Genomic DNA, 27,889 nt, shown 5'->3' with positions numbered 1-27,889 from the left:
AGCAGATGGTGGAGGGGAAGAACCCATTTCTAAAACATAAAATATGGGTCTTCAGGTTCCTGTACCTCCTTCCCAATGAGAGTAATGAGAAGTGCATGTCTTGGATGGTGAGAGTCTTTAATAATGGATGTCGCCTTCTTGAAGATGTCCTCGATGGTGTGGAGGCTCATGCCAGTGGTAGAGCAGGCTGAGTCTGCAAGCCTCTGCATCCTCTTTTGATCTTGTGCAGTCAGAATGCTTTCCATTGTTATTCTGTAGAAATTTGCAAAGGTTTTTGGTGACATATACAATCTCTTCAAACTCTGAATGACGGAGAATCACAGAAGTATCTTCTTCATGACTGCATCAATGTGTTGGGCTCAGAATAGATTCTCTAAGATGTTGACTCTCTGGAATTCATCCATTCCATCACTAATCCCTCAATGAGGACTGGTATGTGTTCTTCTGACTTCCCTTTCCAGAAGTCCACATCAATTTCTTGGTCTTGTTGACGATAAGCCCAAGGTTGTTTTTGAAACGTCATTCATCCAGCCAGTCAATATTATTCCTATACGCCTTCTGAGATTCTGCCAACAACAGCGGTGTCAACGGCACATTTGCAGATGGTATTTCAGCTGTGTGTAACCACAGAGTCACAAATGTAGCGAGACTAGAGCAGCAGGCTAAGCACACATCCTTGAGGTGCATCTGTGATTGTCAGCAAGAAGGAGATGTTATTTCTGATCCACACTGACTATGGCCTCCTGATGAGGAAGTCTAGAATCAAGTTGTGGAGGAAGGTACAGAGGCCCACGTTTTGAAGCTTACTGATTGGTAGTGAGGGGATGATGGTGTTGAATGCTGAGCTGTAGTCAATAAACAGCAGACTTTCATATGTTTTGCTGTTGTCTAGGTGCAGCACAGGTGTCATTTAATTGTTTTCTGTAAATCTGATTGAGGGTTGGGCTATACTACATAGGTCCTCCCAGCAGATGAATATAGCTATGTGTTACTATCAGGGAGGAGGTACCAGAGCCCAGACATCCACACATGATGTTTTTGGAACAGCTTCTTCCCCTCTGCCATCAAATTTCTGAATGGTCAATGAACCCATGAACATTACTAATCCTCTTTTTCACGAATTATTTATTATCAAAACTTACTGCAATGTTTTATGTCTTGCACCGCACAGCTGCCAAATTTCACACATAATAAATCTGATTCCGAATCTGACCTTAAGGACATTCTTGTGCATGGAGGTTAGTAACATTTTCTCATCTAAATCCAGGCACACTGGTGTCACAGCTTCTGCTTTTTGTAATGTATATAATTGACCTGGATGAAGGGTGCAAAGTTATTTATTAAACTTTTGATATAAAGTTACATAGCAAAATAAGATTTGAAGAGGACATAAGGAATGGAGATTGCAGATGTTTTATGAAGGTATTTTCAGTCATTGGAAGAACTAACAGAGGAATCACAATTAATAGTGGGAACAACTAGTAGGTCAAGTCAAGTCAAGTCACTTTTATTGTCATTTTGACCACAACTGCTGGTACATAGTAAAAACAAGACAACGTTTTTTCAGGACCATGGTGTTACATGACACAGTACAAAAACTAGACTGAACTACATAAAAAAACAACAGAGAAAAAAACAACTACACTAGACTACAGACCTACCCAGGACTGCATAAAGTGCACAAAACAGTGCAGGTATTACAATAAATAATAAACAAGACAATAGGGCAGTAAGGTGTCAGTCCAGGCTCTGGGTATTGAGGAGTCTGATGGCTTGGGGGAAGAAACTGTTAACACAGTCTGGTCGTGAGAGCCAGAATGCTTCGGTGGCTTTTCCCAGACGGCAGGAGGGAGAAGAGTTTGTATGAGGGGTACGTGGGGTCCTTCATAATTGCTGTTTGCTTTGCGGATGCAGCGTGTAGTGTAAATGTCCGTAATGGCAGGATGAGAGACCCCGATGATCTTCTCAGCTGACCGCACTATCTGCTGCAGGGTCTTGCGATCTGAGATGGTGCAATTTCCGAACCAGGCAGTGATGCAGCTGCTCAGGATGCTCTCAATACAACCCCTGTAGAATGTGATGAGGATGGGGGGTGGGAGATGAACTTTCCTCAGCCTTCACAGAAAGTAGAGACGCTGCTGGGCTTTCTTTGCTATGGAGCTGGTGTTGAGGGACCAGGTGAGATTCTCCGCCTGGTGAACACCAAGGTGTCCCAAGTGTCATTGTTGGGACCTCTGTTATTCATTATTTATGTAAATAATTTGGATTTGGATTTCATCAAGTCCACTTAGTTCCTGACCTCATCACCTCCTTGATCTAAACATGGACCAAAGAGCTAAATACCAGAGGTGAGGTGAGAGTGATAGCCCTTGACATCAAGGCAGCATTTGACCGAGTATGGCATCAAGGTGCCCTAGTTAAAATGGAGTCAATGGGAATTAGGGGGAAACACTCTGCTGGTTGGAATCATACCTGACACAAAGGAAGATGGTTGTGGTGGTCAAAGGTCAATCATCTCATCCTCAGGACATCACTGCAGGAGTTTCTTAGGGACTAACTCAGGGTTCTAGGACCAACCACCTTCAGCTGCTTCTTCAATAACTTTCCTTCCGTCATAAGGTCAGAAATGGGGATGTTCGCAGAGGACTGCACAATATTCTGCACATCCCCATGACTCCTCAGATAGTGAAGTATTTCATATTCAAATGCAGCAGGATCGGGACAATATCCAGGCTTGGGCAAGTAACAAGTAACATTTGAGTTACGCAAGTGCCAGGCAATGACCATCTCCAACAAGAAAAGCTCCAACCATCGTTCCTTGACATTCAATGGATCACCATCACTGAATCCCCTACTATCAACATCCTGGGGGCTACCATTGACAGGAAACTGAACTGGTCTAAGCCATATAAACCCCGTGGCTACCAGAACAGGCCAAAGGCTAGGAATCCTGCGGCATGTAACTCACCTCCTGACTCACCAAACCTGCCCACCATCTACAAGGCTCAGGTCAGGAGTGGATTGGAATGCTCGCCTCTCATCTGGACGAGTGCAACTCCATCAACACTCAAGAAGCTTGACACCATCCAGTACAAGGTAGCCCATTTGATTGGTACCCCTTCTACAAGCATCCAATCCCTCCATCATCAATGAACAGTTGCAGCAGTGTGTACTATCTACAAGATGGACTTGCAACAACTCACCAAAGTTTTTAAGGCAGCACCTTCCAGACCCACAACCACTACCATCTGGAAGGATGAAAACTGTAGATATCTGGGAACACCACCACTTAGAAATCACCCTCCAAGTCACTCACCATCCTGACTTGGAAATATATTGCCATTCCTTCATTGTCTCTGGGTCAAAATCATGGAATTCCCTCCCTAACAGCACTGTGGGTGTACCTACACCTCAGGGACTGCAGCGGTTCAAGAAGGCAGCTCATCACCACCTTCTCAGGAATAGTCAACATGGCTTTGTCAAAGGCAGGTTGTGCCTTACGGGTCTAATTGAATTATTTGAAGATGTGACTAAACACATTGATGAAGGTAAATCAGTAGATATAGTGTATTTGTAGTGTAATAGCAAAGTATTTGATAAGGTACCCCATGCAAGGCTTATTGAGAAAGTAAGGAGACATGGGATCCAAGGGGACATTGCTTTGTGGATCCAGAATTGGCTTGCACACAGAAGGCAAAGATTGGTTGTAGGTGGGTCATATTCTGCATGGAGGTTGGTGACTAGTGGTGTGCCTCAGGGATCAGTTCTGGGACCACTTCGCTTCATGATTTTTATAAATGACCTGGATGAGAAAGTGGAGGGATGGGTTAGTAAATTTGCTGATGACACAAAGGTTGGGGGAGTTGTGGATATTGTGGAGGGCTGTCAGAGGTTACAATGGGACATTAATAGGATGCAAAACTGGGCTGAGAAGTGGCAGATGGAGTTCAACCCAGATAAGTGTGAGGCGGTTCGTTTTGGTAGGTCAAATATGATGGCAGAATATGGTATTAATGGTAAGACTCTTGGCAGTGTGGAAGATCAGATGGATCTTCGGGTATGAGTCCATAGGACACTCAAAGCTGCTACTCAGGTTGACTCTGTGAGTAAGAAGGCATACGGTATACTGTCCTTCATCAACCGTGGGATTGAGTTCAAGAGCCGAGAGGTAATATTACAGCTATATAGGACCCTGGTCAGATCTCACTTGGAGTACTGTGCTCAGTTCTGGTCACCTCACTATAGGAAGGATGTGGAAACTATAGAAAGGGTGCAGAGGAGATTTACAAGGATGTTGCCTGGATTGGCGAGCATGTCTTATGAGAATAGGTTGAGTGAACTTGGTCTTTTCTCTTTGGAGCGATGGAGGATGAGAGGTGACCTGATAGAGGTGTATAAGATAATGAGAGGAATTGATCATGTGGATAGTCAGAGGCTTTTTCCCAGGGCTGAAATGGCTAGCACAAGAGGGCATAGTTTTAAGGTGCTTGGAAATAGGTACAGAGGAGATGGCAGGGATAATTTTTTTCATGCAGAGAGTGGTGAGTGCATGGAATGGGCTGCCAGCAACAGTGGTGGAGGTGGATACAACAGGGTCTTTTAAGACACTCCTGGATGGGTACATGGTGCTTAGAAAACTAGAGGGCTATGGGTACTGAGGTAATTTTTAAAGTAAGTACATATTCAGCACAGCATTGTGGGCTGAAGGGCCTGTACTGTGCTGTATGTTTTCTATGTTTCTCAAGGGCAGTTAGGGATGGGCAATAAATGCTGGCTTAGCTGGCAATGCCCACATCCTGTAAATGAATTTTTAAAAATAGATATGAATGGAAAGGGCACGATTAGCAAGTTCGCGGATGATACTACATTAGTGGGTCTTATTGATGGTAAAGCAGGTTGTAATGAATTACAAAGGGTATTCTGGCTTTTGCCCCCTTCATTTCCAGGCTTGATGAAGGGCCTTGGCCCAAAATGTCGACTGTATATCCCCCTCCACAGATGATGTCAGACTTGCTGAGTTCCTTCAGCGTTTTGTGGGTGTTGCTCACATTTCCAGCATCCTCATGTGGTACAATCTGGAACTAAGGGTCACGGTTTTAAAATTAGGAGTCACCCATTTAAGATCGAAATGAGGCCATGTTTTCTCTCACAGAGAACCATAGCTCTGGAACTAACTCCCTAAGTGTGGCGCAGACAGAACCTTTGAATATTTCTAAGGCAGAAGTAGATGGCAAGCAAACGGGTGTAGGATTTTTGTAGGTAGACACAAATGCAAAATTGAAGTTACAATTAGATTTGCCACTATCTTGGCATGGTAAACATGTTCATTAGCACATTCAAATATGTCAAAATGGGATTCGTCAATGAAAGTCTCGATGCCGAGAGCATAAAAGAATCTCCAATTATTGTCAAAGTTCAAAGTAAGTTTATTATCGAGGGCATATATATCACCATATACTACCCTGAGATTCACTTTCTTGCAGGTATTTACAGGAAAATAAAGAAGTACATCAGAATTTATTTTTTAAAACTACAAATAACAAAGACTGACAAACAACCAATGTGCAAAAGAAGATAAGTTGTTCAAATAATGGAAAAAGTAAATATATAATACTGAGTTGTAGAGTGCTTGAAAGTGAGTCGATACTGGAATTGCATTTAGCTCACACGTTAGGAATAATTAACTAATTGGACAGTTGTATTTTGTCAAAATGTATAAGTCTTCAATCAACACTGTTGTCTGTATTTCGCTGAATGAATCATTTTCAGAATTACATCCAGGGCCATTTTCATTTTGTTCACTCAGCACCCTTTGACCTCTCTCATTGCTTCTCCTCTCCCTTTCTCAGGTCCCTCCCATCTCCTGGCTCATCATTCCCCAAATTCACCGTACTTCTCCAGCTCCCCCACCATCTGCCCTTTTGTTTCTCTTTTCCAGCAGCTGGAGCTGCCCAAGCCTGACAGGACAATTCTGCCCTTGATCTCATTCCTCACATCAACATGGGAGTAAACTGTTGAATCCCAACAGCTCCAAAATTAAGCAGTAAGAAACTAAAACCCTGGGATTTACTGCATCAGCCAGCATCAATAAACCATCCTGTCCAGGAAACTACAGGACAAATCCCCAAAATGCCTGCTCTGGATCTTTTCATTGTTAACTGTCGATGGGACATCAACCGTATCGAGTTCACCACTACTCTCTCCAATTCTAACCTCACTCCTTCCGAACGCACTGCTGTCCACACTCTCACACTAACCCTAACCTCACCATCAAACCTACAGATAAGGGAGGTGCTGTAGTAGTCTGGTGGACTAACCTCTACCTTGCTGAGGCCTGACGACAATTGTCAGACACCTCTTCTTACTTAACCGTCGAGCAGGATCCCACTAAGGAGCACCAGGCCATTGTCTCCCATACCATCACCAACCTTATTAACTCTGGGGATCTCCCATCCATTGCCACCAACCTCATAGTTACCTCACCCCACACCTCCCGTTTCTACCTCCTACCCAAGATCCACAAACCGGCCTGTCAGGTAGACCCATTGTTTCTGTTTGTTCCTGCCCCACTGAACTCATATCTGCACACCTCAACTCTGTTTTATCCCCCCGATTCAATCCCTTCCTACTTACATCCGTGAATCTTCACACACTCTTGATCTTTTCAATGATTTCAAGACCCCTGGCCTTAATCATCTTATTTTTACTATGAATGTCCAGTCCCTATACACCTCCATCCTCCACCAGGAAGGCCACAAAACTCTCTGTTTCTTTCTGGACACCAGAACCAACCAGTTCCCCTCCACAGCACTCTCCTCTATCTTGCAGAACTTGTTTGCACTCTCAGTAATTTCTCCTTTGGCTCCTCCCACTTCCTTCACACAAAACATGTAGCCACAGGCACTCGCACGGGTCCCAACCATGCCTGCCTTTTTGTTGGCTATGTGGGTCCATGTTCCAAGCCTACACTGGTATCACACCCCAACTTTCCCTATGCTGCAATGATGATTGCATTGGTGTTGCTTCCTGCATCCAGCATCAACTTTGCCTACAATTTTCACCCTGCCCTTAAATCTACCTGGTCCATGTCTGACATTTCCCTCCCCTTTCTATGTATTTCTGGAGACAGCTTATCTATTATAAATTGGCCCTCACAGCTAGCTGGACTGTACTTCTTCCCACCCTGTTAATTGTAAAAACACCATCCCCTTCCCTCAATTCCTCTGTCTCTGCTGCATCTGCTCTCAGGATGATGTTTTTCATTCCAGAATGCAGGAGATGTCCTCCTTCTTCAAAGAAAGGGGATTCCCTTCCTCCACCATCAATGCTTCCCTCAACTGTATCTCTTCCATTTCATCCACATCTGCCCTCTCCCCATCCCCTTGCCACCCCACCAGGGATAGAGTTTCTCTTGTTCCCACCTACCATCCCACCAGCCTCCATGTCCAGCACATAATTCTCCATTACTTCCACCATCTCCAACAAGATCCCACCACCAAGCACATCTTTCCCTCTGATACCCCCCCCCCCCACCCCACTTGCTGCTTTCCACAAGGATCACTCCCTACGTTCCTCCCTTCCCACTGATCTCCCTCCTGGCACATCCTTGCAAGCGGAACAAGTGCTACACCTGCCCTTACACCTCCTCACTCACGAACATTCAGGACCCTAAACAATCCTTCCAGGTGAGGCAAACCTTCGCCTGGAAGTTTGTTGGGGTCTTCTACTGTATCCGGTGCTCCCGGTGTGGCCTCCCGTATATCTGTGAGACCTGACATAGACTGGGAGACTGCTTTGCAAGCACCTACACTCTGTCCATTAGAAAATGCAGGATCTCTCAGTGTCCACCTATTTTAATTCTGCTTCCCATTTCCATTTCAATATGTCAGTCCGTAGCCTCCTCAACTGTCATGAACACACTCAGGTTGGAAGAGCAACACTTTATATTCCGTCAGAGTAGCCTCTAACCTAATGGCATGAACACTGATTTTTTGAACTTCCAGTAATGCCCCCCCTTCACCATTCCCCATTCCCTTTTCCCTCTCTCACCTTATCTCCTTACCTGCCCATCACCTCCCTCTGGTGCTCCTCCACCTTTTCTTTCTGTCCTCTCCTATCCCTTTCACCCCGTACCTCTTTCACCAACTTCCCAGCTCTTCACTTCATCCCTCCCACTTCCCAATTTCACCTATCACCTCGGGCTTCTTCTACCCCTCTACCCACCTTCTTACTCTGACGCCTCATCGTTTTTTCTCCGGTCCTGATGAAGGATCTTGACCTGAAACACCGACTGTACACTTATCCGTAGATGCTGCCTTCTACTGAGTTCCTCCAGCATTTTGTGTGTGTTGCTTGGATTTCCAGCATCTGCAGATTTTCTCTTGTTTGTACATAACCTCTACACGGTTTGCAATGAAGTTGGCTTTGAAAATCTATGATACAAAAAAATCATCTTATATTTCCATTTTATGATCACTTTTCAGTAATTATAATTGAAGGTTATTGATTTTGAGTATTAGAGGAAGACAATAAAACTAAGTGATATTGCTCACAAATATTTTAATGGAATTCTTTATCTCACTCATTAGGAATAATCAATAAATTGGACAGTTATCACCAGGACAATTGTGTCAGGATGTAAAATTTCTTCATTTCACACTGCTGCTTGATGTACATTGCTGTCCAATATTAACTGTTTTACCTCTAATTAGCTGACATTGTTCACTTGCATGAGATGAGGAACTGCTGCATATTTGTTCTTGCAGAAACTTGGCTCCAGGACAATATCCCTGCACCATCAATCTACAGGACATAAAACTCAGGGACTTGGGCTATATTATTATTTATTTTTGGAACTGTATGTTGTTTCTGCTATCATAGTTATATGTGCTTTGTGTGACTGTTAGTACTGTGTTTTCCACCTTGACCCCATAGCAGTGGTTCCTAACTTTTTCAATGCCGTGAACCAATACCATTAAGCAAGGAGTCTATGGACACCAGGTAGGGAACTGCGGCCCCAGAGAAACACTGTTTTGCTTTCCTCTTCCTCCAACCTTCCAAAAAAAAATCCAAGCCTAATCAGTTGCTAACATCTGCTTCACTTTTTCCTCTCTAAGAGATGTTGTCGTCACAGCAATTAAAAGTCTTATCAAAGTCACAAATGCCACCCTACATGATTATAACCATGGTAAGCTAACCCTCTTACACCCTAACTCTCCATTAGTTCCTCTCTATTTTTCAAATAAGATGTAGGCTTCCTCCTATTTTTCATTCAGATACTTTGCCTTGGCAACATCATCCAGAAACACTATGTCACAGTTGTCAGTTGTCCTGTTTGTCCCCACATCCAGTTTTGGATGTATAGATACTTCTTTAACTTACTGAGGTGAAGAGCAAAACTATTACCACCCCACCACCACAAACTGATGACATTCCTTGGCCTCTTGCTAAGGATATTCCACTGACCTTGAGATGTTTCTGATCATGTCCTGCTCTATTTCGATGACACTTCTTAATATTTCAGTAACAGTGGCCATTTATACCACTCCATCAGCTCATCTTTAAATGTAACTTTTTTCCTGACTGGTCTCCCATTCTGTACCCTTGAGAAATCGGTACTTATCAAAGATTCTCATGTCTATATCCTGACTCACACAAGCTTCGTTCACCCATCAGGCGGAGCCAGTTAATCTACACTGGTTTCCATCCCAGAAAAATCTGTATTTTGGATTTCTCAAGGTATTTTAAAAATGGTCTTCACACTCCATATATCCGCAACCTTTTGCAACATTTCAACTTCCTTATGATCCTTGTGTTCCTTCTGACATTAATTACTGTTATCGCTATCCTACCTTCAGCTGCCTTGACCTTAGAATTCCCTCTCTAAAAGGTACTTCACACACTCTTAAAGACACCATTGGTCCTGTGCCTTAATTATTATCTCTTTTTCGAATTACTGTCATATTTTATTTGCTAATGCCAATGAGAAGTGCCTTGGAATATGTTCACTTTGTTGAGAATGTCAAGTAAATGCAACTTAATTTTGACTTTTAACTGGCAATGGTTGATTTCACTTCTAATACGTCAATGGACCAATAAGACCAAGTGTGGTACCCTATTATCATTACTAGCAAATTCAGCATACAGATGAAACAGCTTGCACTGTTCAGGGAACTCCAAGGGCCAAAAGAAGAACACACATTCCCCTTTTTATTTCAATGCACAAGTGCCAAAATTGCATTGACCTGAAGCATTTTTGATTAATGTAACTTGCAAGTGAATAAAGCTACAAAATAGTCAAGATGGTTTTAAACTTACCCACATCATTTCATTCATTACCAACGCTGAAGAAACGTTTGTGTCATTATTGTTTTTGCTGGCCTGTAGAAATTTCCATAAATTAAAATAAAATTAAAATATTAATGATTAAATGAGACAATAGGGAAAAATTGTTTCATTCTCAGGTTCTTTTCACGCAAAGTATATCCATGTATGGGAGGGGATAGCATGGATTAATACAATGGATAATAGGCACATGCTGTGTTTGTGACTACACAGATTCCTTTATCTAGTGTAGGTGGAGATGAAGGAGTCGGAATTGAATACTGTTTTGTTAGCACAATAAAAAGAATCGTTGTATGCAAATTGAGTATGTAGAACGCCCAGACCATATGATCACCAATTACAAAAGGGGTCGGGTTGGTGCTGACACGGAGGAATTGGCAACTTAATTTATTATTTTCCTTTCCTGAACTGAGGGGAGATGAACTGGCCAGTTTTCTACACTGTCCTGGTAGGGGTGAACAAGCACTCGACGGGGATCGGGCGGATCTGGCTGTCTGTTCTCTTCATTTTCAGGATCATGGTGCTGGTCGTGGCCGCAGAGAGCGTCTGGGGCGATGAAAAGACTGGCTTCACGTGCAACACACAGCAGCCGGGTTGCAACAGTGTCTGCTACGATCAGTTTTTCCCAATCTCTCACATCAGGCTTTGGGCCCTGCAGCTGATATTGGTGTCCACTCCCGCCCTTCTGGTGGCCATGCACGTTGCCCACAAGCACCATGTGGAAAAGAAGATCTTCCGGGTCAAGCAGCTCGCCGGAGAAATTGGGGACATGGACATTGAGAAAGTGACTAAGCGCAGAATGCACATCACTGGGTCTCTCTGGTGGACCTACGTCATCAGTATCATCTTCAGGGTGATTTTCGAAGTTGCCTTCCTATACATCTTCTATCTAATCTACCCGGGCTTCAGGATGATCCGCCTGGTCAAGTGCGACGCCTTCCCTTGCCCCAATACGGTGGATTGTTTTGTGTCCAGACCCACCGAGAAGACGATCTTCACCATCTTCATGCTGGCGGTGTCGGGCGTTTGCGTGCTTCTGAACATAGCAGAGGTGGGCTACTTGATCATCAAGGCCTGTGTGAGACAGTGTCAGAACAAAGAAAGGAGATCCAGTAGAAGCGCATTTTACGGGCGTAAGTTTCCACAATCCAGACAGAATGAAATTCGTGAGTTGCTGTCAAATCATGATGCTGCCTTTCTGAAAAACAATAAAATGAACGCTGTTCGCAAAAGTTCTAATAAAGACTCTTGTAGAACCGCTTGAACTTAAAAAACAACCTGCTGCCTAGCTAAAGGAACTATTTTTATTAACATAAACCCCTCGCCCCACTCCTGCGATTGTGTTAATATCTCTAACGTGTTTGAATGCATCTTTCCCACCTATTCCAGAGAGTGATTGAACCTTGACTTTCAAACGCCTTGCTGACATTGTGGATATAGTACTGGCCATTGTAGTAGCATTCGCATTAAGAGGCGTAGTGTTTGGCCCCTGTGTTAGAATTATTCATGAATTATCTATTTTTCTTATTTTTACAGCAATCTTTTAATTGCCGTTTCTGGCCGCGCGTTTCATCGGTTGGATAGATTTTGAGTTTATTAGTGGATCTCTTGCGTTTAAATATTATTCTACGGATTGTGGTAAACAAAGCGTGTCTCTGCTGAGGGGTCTGGTGTCACCTGTGTCACGTCACTGTTCGCTTACTGTCTCGCCCCGGTACCTTTAAGATACGGTCTTATTGTGCTATGGCTGCCGTTACCGTTAGATACCACAGAGTAGGTGCTGTGCATGAGTGCACAGGACACCTCCCTTTTTGGTCAACAGGTAACCCCTGTAATTTCTTCATTGTTCAACATTACTTCAGAAGCAAGATTGCCGTTAACCCTGAAACCACAACACAAACACAATCCTTTCCGTCAGAATTTTCGTCAGTCTTCCGCGAGAACAGGGGTTCCCAACCGTTTTTACGCCATGGACCCCATATCATTAACCGAGAGGTTCGTGGACACCAGGTTGGGAACCCCTGCGTTAGATTTATCTTAGAAATTCCTACATACCTAATGGATGAACAGACTGGAGGGCATTGGAATTAGTGTGGATATTGTCTAACTATGACGGTTAGGTTGGAAATGCCGAGAGATGCAAGGCACTAAAACCTATGTGGCTTCATAGCAAGCAGTTGTTAGCTTCCGCTGATAATCACACACCTGCACTGTTGATTCCTGTGATCAAATATTGGAGTAGATAGTTGTTATCAGCACACAAGCATTGCATACATTTATTGTTGATTTGATCAGTGCTAAATTGGTGTTACATCCTATTGCTCTGCAATGTGAAATCCACAATGTAATGAGAAAACGTTAGAAATACTCAGCAGATCAGACAGCATGTAAAGAGAAACCAAGTTAACATTTCAGAATGACAATGTCCTCTTAGAGCTGCCAATTATCTCCAGCATTTTTACTGTTTTAAGGATTGCCCTGTAAGAGATCATATAAGTTAGAGATGCAGAAGGTCTAGGGAAGCAGTTTTGGAGCATTGAGTCCAATCAGCTGAAGATTTAATTAACAGGAAACTCCTGCTGAGAGGATTGTGGAAGAACACAGATATCTTGAGAAAGTTGTATGATGGTTAGGGACTTTAGATATGTAAGCATAGAGTTATGGGGGGGGGAGTGCTACTGCCACTGGGGGATTTATAAAGAAGAATAAAGAACATTGAGGCATTGCTGAACCCATACTGTTGGCAAACAAATGCTGAATGATTTAGCCGAGTTTAAGATTATAGTGGATGAAGATAGGAAGACAGTAGGAGTAAATGTTGAATCTAGAGTTTAAAAAGAAGAGCCTAAGAATTTAAGTAACTAACAAATTGAGGCAGTGGCAGGAATGGGGTTGCCACAGCAATGGAAATTCACAATTTTCCAAAGTAATGGAATTGTGGTTATAAACACACCTCAAGGTCACATTGGACACCTTTATTACTCAGCACTAGATATTGACCAGTGGAAAGAGCAAGGTTCTGAAGGCTGACCATAAATGCCTGTCCAATGATTACCCAGTTGATTTCGTTGTCAGAGTCATTTCACTAATGAAACTCATCTCTAACACTCAACCACACTCATACTCCCTAGTGCAGCTCTGTGGAGAGAGAAATTTGTAGTAAAGTCATCTTTATTCCTTTAGCATCACAATAATTAAGAAATAAAAGTAAAAATGAGCTTTTTAAGCTCCAAATGCTTACAGCACCATTCAGTAGGATCAAGCATGATCTCCCTCATGAACTTTTCCGTACAACACTCATCAGCCTTCATACCTTGTCTCCTAGCATCTGGTCTGAAAAAGTATCTCACTAGAAGCTTCGTGCTACTTATTTCATTTTGGATTTGGCCTGTGATGCATGTAAATCCTGAAGGGAAGGAAGGAGGAAAAATCATCAACATATTATCCTGTCCACTGTCATCCACACATTTGCAATTAAGGCAAAATAATACTCATAGCTCATAAATATGAATTATTTATTCCCCAGTTCATTCTCTCATGAGAATATTTATTCTCAGCAAAGGAGAACTGGAATTAAGGAAGATGAGAGAAAATAATAATATAACTTGAAGGCACATACTTATAACATTCATATTTGATTGAGTCTTATTGTATAATGTGATGGGTGTGTTGGTAGTGCTCTTTGGACTTATCTACTGGCTAAGAAATACTTCTTATTTAGAAATACTTATTCAAGTTAGCTTTACTAAGAGGAAAGTTGTCAGGGTCCGGTCCGTAATCCATGTTCCGGGTCTTGATCCAGTCCAAGGGCTCCGGACTCCGGGTCCTGCAGTTGTCCCTCCCGTCACCTGTGATCTAGTTAGGACCCTCCTGGCTCAAGGAGGCACACCTGTAACTCATTGAGCTGCAGGTGTTTATAAGGGGCCTTGGGACTGGGACCAGACGGGTGGTCGTTTTGTTCTGATTATCCGCCGGCTCCGAACTCTTCTCTGCATTCTGTTACCCTGCCCGGGCTCAGATCTACTCCTCATCATGCTTCTCTGCCCCATGCCCGTACTACCAGGTCGGTCCGCTCCCCCACCTTTCTTCCCATGCGCTGGTCCCACTTCTCCGCTCGTTTGTTTTGTTCGTGCGGTCGCGCTGTCTGCCAGCCATTCCTGATTTTCCCATTATCATGACTGTTGTGTTGGTCACCCTGGACTTATGCCCATTCCTACCCCTTCCCTCCGTCGGGCAGCTCCGGCTGGTCTGCCGCTGCCCGGCGGGGGTTCTGCCCCGTCCTCCTCTTCTGCCCGAACCCTGGGATTGTGCCCCGCACCTGCCTAGGGGTCCGCGTCGTGCCCAGGCCTCTGGTGTTTCCACCTGGGAGGCGGCCCTTCCCGGGATATATGCGGCCCGCCCAGGGAGGGCTCTCCGCCAGCCTATCTAGCCACCTAGACCTGCCTGCCTGCCTGAACCCCGAACCCCGGGAGCCCGCTCCGCTCTGCCTGCCTGACACTCTATCTACCTGAACCCCAGATCTACCCTTAAATGCCATGGCATCCCCATCCTGCCCTCCCCCTAGTACTTCAGTGTCTGTGTCCTGCGTTTGGGTCCATCCGGCCACATTCCTGACAAAAGTATTGACCAAAAAAATTGTTGCCTTCACATTAAGGTAGTATTTCTGTAAATCCTAGTGGATGTGGTTCTTAAGACTTGTCCCAGTGCTTGAGAAGTAATAATATCGCCTGGGTTCAGAAAAGATCAAGAAAATCCAAGGTTTGATGGTGCATTATGTACCAGGTCAATTGATCTAGCTTGTTGTTGGGAGGGCTAATGTTTGCTGTTACCGACTACGTAGGGAAATGTCACTTTCAGCTACATTGAGAATAAGATGAGACTATTATTAATACCATGCGGAGTTAAATAGCTTGCCAGCCATTGCATATCAAGTATCATGCATGATGAATATTGAATTGGGGTTAAGTATTTGGAATGATATTAAGCCTGATTCTGATTCTGATTCTGAATCATGAGGGACAAAATCCCAACAAGAAGCTAAACCTTCACAAGAAGTACTAAGAGAAAAGGGGCCTGTAAGTTATTTACATTCATTAATATATTTCATACAGACACATAAACATCCAAATTTGGAGCAGGAGTAGGTCACCCAGCCACTTGAGTTGGTTTTCTGCATTCAGTAAAGCCATGACTGATCTGTTTGTAAGTTCAACTTTGCATTCCCCTCTGACCTTAGTAATCTTTCGCCTCTTTGCTTATCTGGCTGACATATGAACAAATCATAGACTCAGTTTCCAACTCTTTTTAAGCGGGAGAGTTCCAAAGGCTCTGCCCGTTTGAGAGAAATTTATTTTGCTTCATTTGGTTTCAATCCCTTATTTGAGAACAGTGGCTACTAAATTGTCCCACAAGAGAAAACAGTCTCTCCTCATTCTCTTAGGGTCCTAAATGTGTAAGTCAGTTTCTTATCTGTGATTTAGATTCTAGCAGATACAGCCCCAGCTTGCCTAACCCCTTTCCTCATCAGACAGCCCACTTTTTCAAGTATTAATTTATTGATCTTCTCTGAATTGTCTTCAATGCAGCCAGGTTTTCATATCCCTTCTTCTCAGTTTCTTCGCCTCTGTCCCTTCTGTTCTCAAGATGAGGCTTTCCAATTTCTGTAGTGTACATCTGAAATGTCCTCCTTCAAGAACTGTGACTTCTACTTTATCCTACTCAACCCCAGAGAGAACAGAAATAGAGTTCCCCTAGACCTCACTTGGAGTACTGTGCTCAATTCTGGTCGCCTCACTACAGGAAGGACGTGGAAACCATAGAAAGGGTGCAGAGGAGATTTACAAAGATGTTGCCTGGATTGGGGAGCATGCCTTATGAGAATAGGTTGAGTGAACTTGGCCTTTTCTCCTTGGAGTGACAGAAAATGAGAGGTGACCTGATAAAGGTATACAAGATGATGAGAGGCATTGATCGTGTGGATAGTCAGAGGCTTTTTCCCAGGGCTGAAATGGCTAGCACAAGAGGGCATAGTTTTAAAGTGCTTGGAAGTAGGTTCAGAGGAGATGTCAGGGGTAAGTCCTTCACGCAGAAGAGTGGTGAGTGTGTGGAATGGGCTGCCAGCAGCGGTGGTGGAGGTGGATACGATAGGGTCTTTTAAGAGACTCCTGGATAGGTACATGGAGCTTAGAGAAATAGAGGGCCATGGGTAACCCTAGGTAATTTCTAAGGAAAGGACATGTTTGGCACAGCTTTGTGGATTGGCTTGTATTGTGCTGTAGGTTTTCTATGTTTTATAGTCCCACCTTTCACCCTACCTGTGTCTGAATTCTTCATCATTTCCACCAGCAACAAAAGGACCCTACCACAACTCACATCTTCCCCCTCACCTCTGCTCTCCCTGCCCCCCCCCCCCACCCATTTCTGTTTTCTATATGGACCATTCTCATAGAAAACTGAGAGGCAACTTTTTCACCCGGGGGTGGTCCATATATGGTATGAGCCTCCAGAGGAGGTGGTTGAGGAAGGTACATTAAGAACATTTAAAAGACATCTTGATGGGTACATCAATATGAAAGTTTTAGAGGGATATAGGCCAACTGTGGGCAAACAGCACTATCTTAGATGGGCATGGACCATTCGGGCCTGTTTCTGTGCTCTACGACTATCTGGCTATCTACCTACCCACCCCTCCCCATTCCCTGACACTTATCTCCTGCAACAGCAGGAGAAGCAACACCCGTCCCTGTATCTCCTCTTTCACCAGCGTCCAGGCACCGAAACAGCACCTCCAGCAAAGCCTCCAATCTCGTTCATCATTCTGAAGTCTCAGTGTTACCTCGTCTACATCAATGAGGCCAAGCACAGACTAAGACAACCGTTTAGTAGTGCAACTGTGCTCTGTCTGCATTAGCTATCTTCAGCTCCCAGTTGCCGTTTTAACTCCCTTTCCTGTTTGTAGTCTGACCTGTTTGCCCTTGACCTTCTCCACTGCCAGAATAGGGCCACACATAAGCTAGAAGAATAACACCTCCTATTCCATCTAGGTAGTTTAGCAACCCTTAAGCCGCAACCACTTTCCAATTTCACTCCACAAAAATCAATCACCGAATTTTATTCCTCTCCCCTACCAGATTCCATCTGCCTGTCATCAACAAACTTTATCTACTGTGTCTCCTTTCCCTTCCCCAGCTGGTTCTATCTGCCCATCATCCCTCCCTTCTCTGGTTTCACATTCACCTTCCTTACTTATCAGATCCCAGCAGCAGCAGCCTTTTGTCTCGACCACCACCTCTCCTTCCCCCCCCCCCCCCCCCCACCAACTTGGCAGCTGTTTTTCTCTCTCTCCTTATCCGTTTCTATTAACTATCACCAACCAACTGCTGCCTCTTGACTCCACCCCATCTCGCTCCATTCCCCATCATTCCCTCTCCACTTCACCTAGTTCCACCCTCAGCTGCCAGAGCCTATGCCTCCATTTCATTTTTTTCATTTTGACTTTCTCCCCCACACACTCAGTCCTAATAGCAGATGTCAGCCTGAAATGTCCTGTATCACATTGTCTCCCAAATCCTGCCCGAGCTTTTGAGTTCCTCTAGCAGTTTGCCGTTTCTTCCATTTCATTAACTTCCTTTGTTAAAGAAGAACAATATTGTTCACACTATTTCAGATAGGATCACACCAATGCTCAAAAAAACTAAAGCGTAAGTTGCATGGTTTTATAACCGTTACAAAATGCTCTACAGCTAGCAAAATACTTTGGAAGTGTAGTCACTACTAAACTGCATGAAGGAGCTTGCAACTCAAGGAAAAATATTTTCATTTTCTCGCTAGCCTCCAAAATGAATAAGGTCTATAGATGAAAGCAACCTAATATTGCTCATGTACTTAATGTAGGGACAGAGAGAAGGACCTAGTTAGCCTACATCCAAATGCTGATGAACTAGAATCTAGAAAGCTGAAAGTTCAAAATAAATTTATTGTCCAAGTACATATATGTCACATATACAACTCTAAAATTCTTTATCTTGCAAGCATATTCAATAAACCCTTAGCCGAATAATTACCAAAATAGAATCACTGAAAGGCCTCGCCAACTTGGAGATTCAACCAGTGTACAAAAGAGAACAAACTGAGCAACTACAGAAAGAAAGAAATAATAATAATAATAATAATAATAATAATAATAATAATAATAATAATAATAATAAATCAAAAAGCAATAAATAGTGAGAACATGAGATGAAGAGTCCTGAAAGTAAGATCATAGGTTGTGGGAAAATTTCAATGATGGGGCAAGTGAAGTTGAGTGAAGTTTTCCCCTTTGGTTCAAGAGTCTGATGGTTGAGGGGTAATAACTATTCCTGAACCTGATGGTGGGAGTCCTCAGGCTCCTGTACCTTCTTTCTGATGGCAGCAGCGAGAAGAGAGCATGTCGTGGGTGGTGCTTCCTTAATGATGGATACTACTTTCCTGTGACAATGTTTCATGTAGATGTGCTCAATAGTGGGAAGGTCTTTATCCATGATGGGCCAAGTCCATTACTTTTTGTAGGCTTTGAACATTGGTGTTTCCATACCAGGCTGTGATGCAGCCAGTCAATATACTGTACACCATACATCTATAGAAGTTCATCAGAGTTTTGGAACATGCATTTCTAGAGGGTTAGACAGAAGAGTTGTAAGAATGTGGAGAGAGGGAGGCAATATGAGCTGTCAAAACAAAGGTAAGATCATGGGGATGTAAGCAAAATTCCTACTAATTTTTTTTCAACATCTGCACAGACCAACCATTGCTCTGAGCCTGAAAACTGTGCAGCACTTTAAATGTTTTTTGAAATATGTCTCAGCCTTCAGCAGTCGACAATTTATTAACAATGAGCTACCAACTTCCACTCTGTGTTTATTGTTACAATTTTTAACAATGTTGTAACTTTACACTGGCAATGTAAATATGTTGAAACTCTGAAATGCTTCAACGTAAAGGCTGTGGCATGTTTATTGTACGGAAATTCTATGGAATATGTTCATTAATGCATAATTAATTACAGTGTATTTCACAATTACATATTTTAACATAGATTTCAAAATTATATTAACATATATAAAAGAAAAGTCATGCTGCACAGCAGTGGACGTGCATCTGAACAGCTTAGTGGGAACAGTAGAGATGAGTGAATAAAAGTGAGGACAATATTTTGCTGTTGATCCAAGGTTAGAAAGTATCAGAGATATTTTGAAAGTTTATTACAAAGTATCTTAATAGTGAAGATTCCAGAAATTTAAGAAATTCCTTTTCTAACAGAAATTGAAGGAAGTAAGAAATGAAATTTTTAAAATATATATTTTGGGAGTGTTTGACAAACATGCATTATGAAAAGAAAGTGCTGTGTTTAAAGAAAAGCTCATGAATATATACCAGACTAGCAGAAAAGCAATATTGATGATGGGCTAAATTATTCTAATCCCTGCATTTTCTTTTGAAAAAGGTAGATCTGATAAGATTTGAACATCCCTTTAAGTTGAACTCCAAAACTTGTAGACCGTTGTGCATAATCAGTTAAACTGATAAATGTATTCTAAGTAAAGTTATAGATAAATTCTAAATTAAAAATTCTATTTTCTTGTTTCATTTATTTTCCAGAAGTATAGCACACATATTTTATGTAGAATTATTGAATTGTTATAGCACGGAAAGAGGCTACTTAAACCATCAAGACTTTCAGTTATCTGTAGGACAATCCAGTTAAAACATATTACAAGTTTGTTTTCTTGCTTATATTTTAATAACTACAGAAAATAACAATGATGCAATGTTATGGAAGATACGTGTAAATAGTCTAAATATTTTATCATATAATTATTAAGACTGGTTGATTAGTTTTAGAAATAGAACAGTAATCTTATTGCTGGAGTAAGGAATTTCATTCTGAGTCTGAGGAGAAGACATTAGTTTTCAACTGACTTGATTAACCCAAAAGGTAAGAGTGCCACTTGTTAATGCTGATAATAGATAATTATGTATCAGGTCACAAGTATAGTCCAAACATTCAATCTGTGGAAGAACTGGGCATAATTTTCTCCAGCCTACTTAACACTCAAGTGTACATTCATGAATTTTGATAAAATGAAAGCATATTAATTAATTTCTAGAAAAATGCAACTTGCATTTTCAAGATGATTTTGTTTATTGCAATAGTGCATTAACAAAACCTTGAGTAACAATAACAAAGATTAATAGATGAATGTTAGCTGTATTATTGAACATTCAGGATTGTTTATTGTCATTCTTCAATACACAAGTGTAAAGGAAAACAAAATGATAGTTACTTCAGCATTGTGTGTGTGTTGCCCAGGTGGAAATTGGCTCTTTCAAAGCATTCTGATAATGGTAAATGCAAAACATTCTGCAGATGCAGAAAGTCCAGAGGAAAATTCACATAATGCCGGAGGAATTCAGCAGGTTAGGCAGCAGCTATAGAAATGAATAAACAGTTGACATTTTGGCATCCTGAAGACCCCTCTCCAGGATGATAATAGAATTAACGTTTCATTGGCTGTAATAAGTAAGGACAATCACAGTAAACATTTCTGTTAAACCATAGTGAAACAATATTGTTTGTATAGCAGCAATTGGCAATGTCTCTTCACAGGTGAAATGGCATGTTACTTTGGTGCAGTCAAGTACATTTTCCTTAGATGGAGTTCATTATTGAGAAAACGTGAAGGAAGTATCAGAATTAATCTAACCGCCCATACTTAACTAATGTTCCCTTTCATTTGTAATGACTAGTCTGCACAAAAATCTTGTGCTGTGCAATTTTTTGTCCAGTGACAACAACATGTGCGCACTGATTTTTTAAGTGGAAGTAAACCTGGAGCTATTCTAAGGATAATAAACTACCCAAGTCCAGTTTGTTGTTATTGTTTAAAATCAATAAAATATTAACATCAATTATTCTTATTTCTCATATACTATACTCCAGCATGTAATAATATCAATGTTTTCATATGTTATTAAAGTTGTTTGAAATAGTCATTAAGCCATTCCGCTTTAAATAAACCAGCAGTTCTTTTGCACTTCACGCCCTTTGCTTCTTTGGAATTTGACGTAGTGAATCAATAATTCATTTAATAAAAACAGTATAAATAAACCCGTTCTAAAACCTGCAGGTAAATCAAAGCAAGCTCCACTTGTCCGCTTCAGAAACCGGAAAAGGAAGTGTGATTGTGTACGACCGTGAACTATACTTAACATGTCAACGAGGTGGAGAGTAACTTTCTATTGCGGTTTTCTATTCAATCTATACCTGCTCAGCCTGCAGTTGTCTGTAAGACATTAGAAAAATATCACCTATGTTATCCCGACCAAACATTGGTCTGTAATAGACCTGATTAAAGATTAACAGATTCCTTGCCCTTCACCTTCGAGTTAGCCTTCTCTCCCCCACACCCCCCCCCCCCCCACATCCCACCCCGCACTTTTTTATTCTAGCGTCTTCCCCCTTCCTTCTCAGTACTGATGAAGGGGCTCCCCCCACCCCGAAATGTCGGCCGTTTATTCATTTCCAGCATCTGCAGACTTTCTCGTGTTTATGATTAACAGATTATTTTAGAAAGTGTATGTTCTTTTTCTCGCAAACTTTTGATCTAATCCATTTCTCTTTTTTCGCCGTGGTCAGACCATGATGAGCTGACCTCTCTGTGATCTCCCACACGCCGGGGAGAGAAGAGCCCGTGGGGTCTCGCTCAATTCGATTAGATGATAATTTTCCCGAAGTGCTATAAATTGAGTACTGTAAGTCCAATATTGCCATTTTAGTTTGTCAGGTTTGATGAGTCCTCCCGACAATACTTTGAATCAGCTTCGAGGTAACTTGTTCCAAAGCAGTCTGTCTGCCACAATAATTAATGTATATGTGGTATAAATAGGTGTTATAGTAGCACACATCAAAACAACTAATCCAGCGAAAGACTAACCTCCATTCATCCAACCATCCCGCATTAATCTCTAAAGAATAAAAGTCTCCTGCTATTACAGATGCCTGAAGACTCCTTCCGAGTCCGAGAACTGATTCTACACGCACTACTGGATACCCCGGGATTCGAGACGATAGCTCAGAATTTCCCATTGCTGACGCCAGGATCTTCGCACAGACATTACTGGGCGCTCGAATCCCGCTCACATGAGCCACTCTAGGATTATTTGATTGCCATTTACAATTTCCTTCATCGAACACAATGTGTTCCTCAGATTGACGCCCAACCTCCATAACGGACCAAGGCTGCGAGATTTCCTCGTCAGAAATCCAGATTGTTTTAAAATTAACACTGAGATTCTCCACGCCAGTGTTCGAAGTTTCACCCGCCAGACTTTCGTGAATTCTCGGATTATGTTCACATAAACTAATGTCATCAAAGCTTGTCATTTCACGCTATCCAGGGAATCGAGCGCTGACTTCATGACTTTGGAATTCCATGGACCATATATCATTTCTGATTTTGGCTGAAAGACATTTCATTCTAATAATTTCTCATTGTTGCATGAATCTCAAAAAAAAAACTGGATTAAGATTATGCTGTTTCCTACCGTTACACTAAATTGTAGAGTAATGATCTAAATTTAAGGTGCAAATCTATCTGAATTTGGGTTCAACACGACAATAAGGAAACCCCTGGGATTCATGCTGATTTCGCTGTTCAACAGAATATGAATTTAAGTTTTTCAGCTTAATGAATTCATTGAAGTTTAGATCATTCATAATTCAGTCGTTAATGCTATTTTCTATACTAACTAATGTTATTAATATGCAACGTTTAAAACTTACATTAATATTTATTCATCGTCTGTTCTGACAGAAAGAGTTTTACACAAATCTGCTGCTACTGAAGGAACGGTAAGAATGAATGGGCCGGTAGCTGTAAATCTGTCTCTACCATCAGAGTTAGATATTGAGTAACAATAAAGTGCCCCATCTTTTAAAGTGACTGTAACGTGATTGGACATGGAGCTCACATTTACAATACTTTGTTCCATTATACTTTGCAATATATTTGGATTATTTCGAAGAAACTGAATGCTCACACAGCTGAAGGGAGTGTCAGTTTTCAGCAAACAATGGCCTTTATTTTTGACCATATTTACTCTAATGTTGTGGCAGTGAAAGGTCCCCTGTTAGTTGGATGTGGTGATTACTGTGGCCTATCCTGAAAATGTTTTTCTTACAATCCAAATTTATCGCTTTCACTTCATTTTCCCCTTCATCTTTCCCACTTCCGGGTATCATTTCCCTCGCAGGCGAGTAGATTTCTATCCTTAGTTGAACATCGCTCAACGAACAGCAGCAGCTCGGGGTTAGCATTTACTGCGAGCGCCTTCAGTTTGGGAGAAATTCAGAATCTCGCTAGGTAAGGTACAGCCCTAGACCATCACTGCCCAGTGGCAATCTCTACATATACCTAGGCTGAATTCATTTGGATTCTTGAGATTATCAAAAAAAAGTCTTCCTTTCACTTCTGAACTTTGTGTGTGGATTGAGTGGTTTTCCTTTTAAGCCACAACCCATTCTACTAAAGCTGCTTATGGGTATTTCGTGCGATAAAAAGCTAAAACATGAAAATTCTCTATAGGTTTGTAGATCAAAAGAAAACAAAATATTTTCATTTACCTGTGGCACATTGTTTCAAAGATCAAAGTAAATTTATCATCAAAGTATATGTATGTCACCATATGCTGCCCTGAGATTCATTTTCTTGCGGGCATTCACAGTCGATACACCCACAGTAGTTTTCGCACATATTTAATGTCCCTTCGGTGATGTGTGTCTGGTTGACTTTGGGCAGTAGCGTGAGCAGATTTGATATCAGCAATACAGCAGGAATATCCGTCATGCAAAGATTTTTGAAAATTATATGTGGAACGGAAATGGTAGTTTTGAAACGGAATACAAGGACGCCCCTTTAGAACAAAGATGAGGCGGAATTACTTTAGCCAGAGAGTGGTGAGTCTGTGGGATTCGTTGTCACAGAAGGCTGTGGAAGCCAAGCCATTGGGTGTATATTTAAAGTGGTGATTGATAGGTTCTTGATTAGTAAGAGCATCTAAGGTTACAGGGGGGGAACATGAGAAAGGGGTTAGAAGGAATAATAAATCAACCATAGTCGAATGGCGGAAAAGACGCGATGGGCCGAATGGCCTAATTCTGCTCCTGTGCCTTACGGTCTCCGAATCAAAATCAGGTTTAATATCACTGGCGTAGGGTCTGCCTTATACCATGGTCTTACAAAACTAATGGAATTTAGCGCGAGATGCAACTGTGGCCATCCAATGAATAATGTAACCTAATCAACAATGGTCTGGAATCATGCTTGATTTACCTTTTACAAGCGGGGAGGAAGACATTTGACAGAACCTTTCTTCATTAGTTTAGAGAGGTGAACTTTGTTCCTGGTCATTCACTCAAATGAGCAATCATCTGCTGGGATTTATTTTGAGCGTAAGACATTTATTATTTTGATTCTAATATTACTCATACGCACACTTTCAGATAAATGTACCATCTGTGTGCACACGTGTATGCCTATAATCAGTTAGAGTGAATCTTGCCAACTCAGAATTTCACGTTTCTTTACACAATCTGTGATGAAGATCCCTTGAGAACGAGGAACTTAGTAGTTTAGTTCTGTGGGTTCTTGGGAGGCTAATGAGGCCAGTGGGTAAAGGGCAGACTTTTTCCATAGATGGGGCAGATTGTGGCTGACGGGCGGGCAGCTGGTTAGGTTGTAAGCGGGACAATTTTTCGCTTCGATATATAGACCCGAGGGGGAAAACGGCTCTTAATTCATCCTGAATGCTGCTTTTCCACTATGAAAAGGAATCGGGTGTTCCCGGCAGTTGACGAGGATGTTGGTACTCTTCACGGAGATATACCGGGGCGGGGAACAAGCAGGGACACTTAATTGTTCCTCTCCTACACTTCCAATAAAAGAAAGCAAACCTCCATTTCTGTGTAAATGCTGTGTTTTATGATCTCCTGGAATTTCAAGGCATCAGGGCTCCGTTTTCAACACAGTGTTCATTGGGCGAATCTATAGTTCCATTGGACCTAAATCTCTTCATGTTGGACTACTCTGAATTGACATTCCAAGACGGAAATGCGAGGGCGCGGAGTTATAAACGGGGCCCACTAGACACTCAAATTAAATGCACAGCACAGTGCTTTATGGCAACAAGATTCTGTCCTCTTGAATCTGTTTTTATGTAATATAGGAGAACATCTGCTATTAATCTTTACACTTTGTAGCAAAGAATCTCCTCCGGGGGATGAAAATTAACCGCGACCCATTACACAGCGACACGGCAGAGAGATAGGGATTCTGATTTCATGTTGGCTATTGTGTGTTGTACACCAGCCCCGCTGGGGATGTTTGCATTAAAAACACTGATCGGTGTATGATACAGTTAGACGTTTTGCTATCTGACATTGCTGCGTATTTCTGTTCAGCCTTGTTACTTGAAGCAATGCAACTCTTTATTTATTTCGAAATGTGTACATTGATTTAAAATGTTCTTAAAACTCAATACATTTATGTAAAATATACATTTTGAGATCTCAATCGGATATAGTAATCTTTAAGATCTGATTGAATAACTTAAACTTATGATTACTATACAATGGTGAAAAAACAAAACTTACATTCTCCTGGAAGCGCCTGAATCCCTATATTGTAACGAGAAACTTTATTTTCTTTAAAGTCGTACCATCTTTGTAATGTTGTAGTTTTGTTCAAGGATAATTAGCAATGAGCAGCAGAAGTTTAAACGTTCATTAGAATAAATATTTTGTGGCCAATTTAATTCTGCTCAACGTTTCTTGATTTGATAATTGCAATATTTTCTTTGTTCGGTTTTGTGTAAATATTGAAATATTGCCTGCTCTGCCCTGCTTTATGTTAAATGAAATGGAAATACCACGTTCATGCATTTCAAACTTTTAATGTGATATTTGTACTAACCATTAACTGAATAAACTAACCACACTCATACATATGTATGTGTGAAAGGTGGTACCTTTATTCAATGCAAGTTAAAAGTTTCATTCAAAACTACTTGAATATTGTTTGGCTGGACAAGTTAAGTGTTGTATAATATCATTTTTTCATCTAAATCAATAAAATGAATTTCAGATTCTGTAAGACTGTTTCAATGAAATTGTGAAGTAATTTGACTTTTTTAATTTTATGAAGCTTTTTGTTTATTGATGATGCCCAGATTGGCTGAATGGCCTAATTCTGCTCCTATGTCTAATTGCCTAGCTCGGATAGACCACAGGTGGAGAAATGTCTGGATATGTAAATAAATACTCTGCCATCATCATGACAGATGATTATCTGACAAATTTGGAGCAGATTAAAATGAGTTGCAGTCTGGCTTTATCATAATTATACATAGCTGAAGTGGAAAGTTTGCCTTCATTCAGTACTTAACTTCAAAGTTCAATGTTAATTTATTCTCAAAGTAGGTACATTTCACCATATACAGTACTACCTTAAAATTCATTTTCTTGCAGGCATTCACAGTAAACAAAGAAATAGAGTAGAATCAATGAAAAACTACACACAAAGACTGACTGACAATCAATGTGCAAAAGAAGACACTGTGGAAATAAAAATAATAAGGAAATAAGTACACTGAGAACATGAGCTGCAGAGTTCTCGAAAGTGAGTCCATTGGCTGTGAAAGGTTTCAGTGCTGCAGCGAGTGAAGTTATGCAGGCTGATTCAGGAGCCTGATAGTTGAAGGGTAGTAACTGCTCCTGAACCTGATGGTGTGGAGACTCAGGCTTCTGTACCTCCTTCCCAAAGATGGTAGAGAGAAGAAAGCATGGCCTGGATTGTAGGGATCCCTGATGATGGATGCTGCTTTCTTGTGGCTGTGCTCATTGTAGATGTATTCAGTAGTGTGGAGGACTTTGCCTGTGATGGACCGGGCTTTATCCACCACTTATTCTAGACTTTTCCATTCTTGGGTGTTGGTGCTTCCATACCAGACCGTCATGCAACCGGTCAGGATACTCGCCACTATGAATACAGACTGTGGGTGTGTCTGTATCCTGACAAAGGCAATGCCCTCGCCACCAATTGCTTACAAAACATTTCACTGCAATAACACCAAACTTCATCACAAACTCTAATTTGATGCATAACAGGATATATGTTCGTGTTGGAGATATTTTAGATAAAAAGCCTAACAACTCTTGATTATCTATGATGACTATCCTTTTCTACAAAAGAACGGAAGGAAGCATTTGAACAAGTATCTTTCTTATGAGAACAAAATGCCCACTAACAAGATGAGCAACGGACAAAGAACATTTTTACCATTTTTGTGCTTGACAGATTCAGGGCCAGCTCCTTTTCATGGATACTAGCTGTTCCTTTCTGACACATCCTGACATTATAGAGAATGAGGGAAAATCACACACAGCTGTCAGTCACTTAGTGCATTGGCACAATCCAGTCAATTGTGCCACTGATTCAGATGGCCTTGA

General features: G+C 41.7%; 1 protein-coding gene across 1 annotated transcript in view; it reads left to right on the top strand.

Moving 5' to 3' along the window:
* Nucleotides 1-22,514, top strand: part of LOC140735033 (uncharacterized) — a 71,361-nt gene extending 48,847 nt beyond the window's left edge. Inside the window, exons 10-11 of the mRNA XM_073059863.1 lie at nt 10,758-11,477; nt 22,381-22,514. Of these exons, the coding sequence (XP_072915964.1) occupies nt 10,758-11,477; nt 22,381-22,388 (728 nt within the window). The 3' untranslated portion in view covers nt 22,389-22,514. The remainder of the gene's footprint in view (nt 1-10,757; nt 11,478-22,380) is intronic.
* Nucleotides 22,515-27,889: the final 5,375 nt, after the last annotated feature.

This window comes from Hemitrygon akajei, chromosome 10 (assembly GCF_048418815.1).
Source record: "Hemitrygon akajei chromosome 10, sHemAka1.3, whole genome shotgun sequence".
NCBI classification, from domain to species: domain Eukaryota; kingdom Metazoa; phylum Chordata; class Chondrichthyes; order Myliobatiformes; family Dasyatidae; genus Hemitrygon; species Hemitrygon akajei.
This window is presented reverse-complemented; position numbering and strand designations above follow the sequence as displayed.